At 51.1% G+C, this 5,284-nt stretch overlaps 1 protein-coding gene across 1 annotated transcript; it reads right to left on the bottom strand.

The window, feature by feature from the left end:
* Window positions 1-420: 420 nt before the first annotated feature.
* Window positions 421-5,240, bottom strand: DDX20 (DEAD-box helicase 20). Its single transcript, XM_031064175.1, has 10 exons — window positions 5,144-5,240; window positions 4,794-4,962; window positions 4,361-4,475; window positions 4,137-4,279; window positions 3,533-3,671; window positions 3,227-3,285; window positions 2,819-2,901; window positions 2,306-2,411; window positions 2,103-2,204; window positions 421-1,759 (listed from the first exon to the last, which is right to left on the bottom strand). The coding sequence occupies exons 2-10, from the start codon at window positions 4,888-4,890 to the stop codon at window positions 618-620; spliced, it is 1,986 nt and encodes a 661-aa protein (XP_030920035.1). The 5' UTR covers window positions 4,891-4,962; window positions 5,144-5,240; the 3' UTR covers window positions 421-617.
* Window positions 5,241-5,284: the final 44 nt, after the last annotated feature.

The raw sequence follows: 5,284 nt of genomic DNA, 5'->3' as shown, positions 1-5,284 counted from the left end.
GGATATAATCAGTGCCTGGTGTTTACCAAGAGAATCAGGGAAAAGGGGATGATCACCAACTTGGAACAGACCATGGGGCCTCACAGGGAATTCAGCTCCACCCAACAGCCACAGGGAAGGCAAGAGGGGGGGCAGGGCCTGGCACAGGGTGGGGCAGCTGTGGCTGCCCCTGGATCCCTGGCAGTGCCCAGGCCAGACTGGACAGGCTGGGAGCTCCTGGGACAGGGGAAGGGGTCCCTGCCATGGCAGGGGTGGAACAAGGTGAACTTTAAGGTCCCTTCCCACCCAAACCACCCTGGGATTTCATGAAATACAACTGGGATTGTTCTGTATTTTCTGCCATTTGTTATGTGGGAATGACTGCCTTTTATCATCCTGTTTTTAACTTTGGATTGTAAAGATTCCAAGTGAGCATCCAGCTGTCTTTCCTTTCCTTTTATTAACAAACTGTAACACCATCACTGGACTTGTGTAAAACATTTACCAGACACAGCTGCTTATAAAAAGACACCATTTTCTCCATCTCAAACAACATCTGTCCCTTGTCAGTGTCCCTTAGAGCAGCCCTGCTGTCACAGCCCTGTCCAGGCCTGGTCCCAAGCAGCAGCACCAGGACATCAGTCCCCATCTCTCAGCAGCTCCTGGAGATAGACTGAGTTGGTGTGGTAGGCACTGAAGCAGCTCAGGTGCCAGTAGCTCCTGCTGTAGTGGGACAGTGCTGAGCAGTAGCTCTGCCAGGCCTCGTAGTAGCACCTCCAGTAGTGCTCAGAGCTCCAGCCCTGGTGAGCAGCATCCTCCCAGGAGCTGCAGCTCTGCTCCTCCTCAGCTCTGCTCGTGGCAGGACTGCAGAACTGATGCTTGTGGCTTTTCTTGGGTTTAGCATTTTGTTTGGGGACCTTCTTTGTCACTTCCTTTTGCCTTGGGCTGTGGGATGGCTCCCGAGGCTTCTCTGGTGTGGGACAGAAACCTGGGGGGCCCCGACGTGCTGGGGGCACAGGGCTTGGCTCCTGTGTGTCTGAAAAGGCCTCAGAGCAGGAGTTGTTGGCCCTGCTGTTCAAGGAACCCCTGGAGCTCCCTGAGCCATTACTGGCCCTGCTGTTCAAGGAACCCCTGGAGCTCCCTGAGCCATTGCTGTCAGCAGACACATCCTCGTCTGCTGCTGTCTCTGGCTGATGTTCCATCTCTTCCCACTCCACATCCCCATTTCTGGGCAGCCCACGCTGCTCTCCTGGGCCTGAGTAACTTCTTAAAATCTCCACTTCCCTCTCTGACCCTTCTTTAATGAAATAATCATAATCTTCAACAAAATCTGAGAAGCTCCAGGGACTGGTGAGTTGGGTTTTGAAAGAAGACAAGCATGGAATTTTGGGAAGATTTTTTTTTAAGGCCTCCTCATCTGGAGCCTGAGTGCTGTGTTGTCCATCCATCCTGGAGATGGGTTTGACTTGGTTCCTCTGTTCTGTGTGACAGCTGGAAGTCTGGGGTGTTCTATTTTTCTCTACCTTTGCAGGATTTGTGCACTTTTTCATCTGTTTTTGCTTCGGAGTCTTTTTTGGCCTTTCTACAGAAGAACTATCCCTTGGAAGATTAGAGGGAGGCTGAGGAATGTCTGGAAAGCCATTCTGGACAGGCTGCAGCACTGGCTGCTCTGGTTTAGGACACACAGTGTCACAGTTCACCACAGGACCCGGGGGTATTGCAGGTTTAACTTCCACCTGCCCATGCTCAAACTGCTCCATCATTCCAGGGGGGATTGGCTCTGCACAGAAGAGAAACAAGCAGCACTCAGTCAAGGGCATCCTTCCCTCTGGAGCTCACACCAGTACCCAAGAGAAGCTTCTCAAAACTGCATGCCAGACATCACGTGAGGGCCACAAACCAACCCCTTCAATTCTCAGGAGAGTTTAAAGAGCCACAGCATTTCCTTCATGGGAAGCACCAAAGGCTGCTCAAGACAAACACTACATGCCCTGTCAGGAGCTGAGTGTGAAGAAAATGGACTAAAAGCAAAGCAGCCCCAACAGAGAAGCCACAAACCAGCCCCCTGGGCTTGTCTGAAGCTCTGACCAACAGGAAACCACCAGGCCCAGCACAGAGCTCACCTGGCAGAGGAAGAAGCTGCAGGTTGCACTTCTGAGCAATTTTCATCATGGTGTTCTCCTCCTCCCCACGGCAGCAGTAGGTCACAGCCAGCCCCAAGGTGCCTGTGGGACAGAGCAGAGTTAACTGCAGGTCAGGCCCAGCAGGGTCAGGCCCAGCAGAGCTCAGGGCTCAGCCCAGCCCAGCCCAGCAGAGCCCAGCCCACCGAAGCGCCCGGCGCGGCCGATGCGGTGCATGTAGGTCTCCCAGTCCAGGGGCACATCCAGATTGATGACCAGGTTCACCTTCTCAGCATCAATTCCACGAGATGTCTGCAGCAAGGGAGGAGGAGAAAAGGGCAGTGAGAGCTTAGGCACTCCACAGAGCTTGCTTTTAGCTGCAGAGCAACAGATAATTTGGGTTGACAATTGACAACGATTTTTGGGCCAGATCACAGAATGGGTTAGGTTGGACGGGCCCTAGAAGTATCCCCTCATTCCAGCCCCAGACACAGGCAGGCAGATGAGGAATGGGGTGATGTCTAAGCTCCACTGTGACAATAAGTCACAGTCCATGGTGCTTGATCAGCACATTTATGTTCTCTCCAATTCCAATCCAAATCTAATCCTCTGAAGTAACTTTATGTGCAATACTCCCGCATGCTGTAAAATTTGCAGAGCAGTTAATAAATTTGAAATGGAATCTGTAAGAAGCTTGTTTGAAAGCAGTAAAAGCTCACCAAGTCTGTGGAAATCAGAACTCTGCAGTGGAATTGCTTTAATTTAGCCATGGCATCAAGTCGCTGATTTTGATTCATGTTGCCTAGGAAGATGAAAATTAGAAGCAGGTTACATTCTTCATGGTTATGGCACTCACATTCTAGAAAACGCTGCTTTGTTTCATCAGAAATAAGTCAGCTCCAAATGAGTAAAGAAGGAACAAACAAAACTGGAAAACTCAGGTCACTCATCACAAAAATAATCCTTCTCCTTGCAGACTGAGTCTCAAAAGACCTATGAAGATTCAAATGCTATTCTCAGCCATTTAACCAGAGGCCCTGCAAGGCAAGACTTAAGACATGTTTTCCTATTTTAGGTCACATTTATGCACAATTTCAGTGGAATCAGGAAACTGTGAATGGATTTACCTGAAATGCACTCAGCAGGGAAGCCTCTGGATGTCAGGATTTCAGCCAGATGTTGAGCCCTGAGGGAACACACAAACACACTGAAAACTGGAATAAAACCCCAGGCCTAACAACACCTGCCAGTCCTTGGGTCATTCTCTACAGCCAGGGAGTGCATTCTGATATTTTCAGTATTTCACACTGCATTCCTCAGGCTGTATTTCAGAGCTGAGGTTTGCAGACTGCTCTGACACCTCACAGGTCCCATAAATGCATCCATGGCTGGACATCACAAACTTTGTCCAGGTGTTATTGCAATTCTATTACCTGCTGTGCAAATTTGAGAAGACTAAGGCTTGGTTGAAAGGAATCTTGCTGAACAGCTCCTGCAGGTGCTGGGTTTTTTCCTCAAAGGTTTTATGTGGGAGTGGATGGGAATCCACGATTTTGTAGTACTGCTTCAGCCCTGAGCAGGAAACCAAAACAACAGATTAGGGATGCCATAAAAACATGCACAGAGTTCTGTAAACATGTGATACTGCAGCTGAAGGGAAACTGCAAACAGACACACTGGAGAGCCTCCAGCAGAAGTTTTTCTTAAAAGGCTGAAATTTTTTGAATGGATAGAAAAAGCAGAGCATTCCATTTGTCACTGGTATTTTAAAAATACAGAATTACAGACTGGTTTGGGTTGGAAAGGCCTTTAAAGACCTTCTCATTCCACTTCAACATTCACTACCTCAACACTGGGACTCAATATTCATAAACTGAGTAACAGGCAAATTCCTAGAAAAATTCATAGAATTATTATCATTCATAAAGTCATAGAAATAATGAAAAATCATGCATTCTAAAGGCACATGTTTTGGCTTTAGTGTCCCCCTCCTGATCCATTGCTGACCATGCCACTGTAAGTGCTTAAAGTGCTTACCAAGAAGGGCTGGGTCCGTGGGGTTCAGCCTGACAAACGTGGGCTCCCTCATGTACCTGGTGAGAGCAGCAGCCAGGGACTCGGGGTAGGTGGCTGACACCGCCAGCATCTGCTTATTGACAGGCAGGGAGGAGTAGATCCAGCTGGGAGACACAACCAGGGCAGTCACTCACACGAGGGCAGCTGATGTAACCACACAGCCACCGGGGAGGGCTCAGCCTTACTTGACCTGCTCCTGGAAGCTGCCCTCCTCCAGCAGCTTGTCTGCCTCGTCCAGCACCAGGAGCCTCACGCTGGCCGTGTTCAGGTAGTCCAGCTCGATCAGCTGCTTGATCCGCCCTGCAGGGGGGGACAGCGAAAACAGCTGCGAAAACATCACCCAAACACCCCATCAATCAGCTTTTAAAGTATTCTTGAACTGCCTCTGAGGCTGTGTCCTATTCATGACAACAAGCACAGGTCTGCGGGGGGGAACAGCGAAAACAGCTCCAAAAACGTCACCCCAAATACTCTAACAATGAACTTTTAAAGTATTCTTTAACCTCTGAGGCTGTGCCCTATTAATGACAGCAAGCTCAGCCAACCCAGCGTCCCCGGGCCTGGTTATTGAACCGTGCAGGGTCACGGGGAGCCAAAGCACAGCAAAGCTGCTCCTACCTGGGGAGCCCACAGCGATGTGGCACTTCTTCAGCCTGCTTCTGTCCTGGCTCAGAGGAGTGCCCCCGATGAACACATGGCACTCCAAGCCTTCCATTTTTATGCCGATCGTCGTGATCACGGCGTGGATCTGCACCGCGATCTCCCTCGTGGGAGCCAGGATCAGGATCTGCGCGGGACAAGGGTTAAACGGGAGGCTCAGAGCCGCAGGAGGGCGCTGAGAGCGCGGTGGTTTAAACCAACGGCGGTGGTTTAACCAAACGGCGGTGATTTGAACCCACCGCGGTGTCTCACGGCGCTCCGTGCCGTTCCCCAAGGAGCGGTTCCCTCTCCCACAGCCCACAGCTCACCTGCGTGGCGGGGCTCTCCAGCAGCACGGCGTCCAGGGCGATGGTGGCGAACACGCAGGTCTTGCCGGTGCCGGACTTGGCCTGCACGATGAGATCTGCAAAGAGCGGCCGCGGCGGTCAGGGCAGCCCCGGGACAGCCCC

This window comes from Geospiza fortis, unplaced genomic scaffold (genome assembly GCF_000277835.1).
Source record: "Geospiza fortis unplaced genomic scaffold, GeoFor_1.0 scaffold601, whole genome shotgun sequence".
NCBI lineage: Eukaryota > Metazoa > Chordata > Aves > Passeriformes > Thraupidae > Geospiza > Geospiza fortis.
This window is presented reverse-complemented; position numbering and strand designations above follow the sequence as displayed.

Excerpts from the sequence above, each read along its gene's own strand:
- DDX20 (XM_031064175.1), bottom strand. The coding sequence starts at position 4,890 with ATGGAAGGCTTGGAGTGCCATGTGTTCATCGGGGGCACTCCTCTGAGC. Across the intron at positions 4,476-4,793 it reads CATCGCTGTGGGCTCCCCAG|GGCGGATCAAGCAGCTGATC; the intron begins GTAGGAGCAGCT and ends CCCCCCCTGCAG. Across the intron at positions 4,280-4,360 it reads AGCTTCCAGGAGCAGGTCAA|CTGGATCTACTCCTCCCTGC; the intron begins GTAAGGCTGAGC and ends TGTGTCTCCCAG.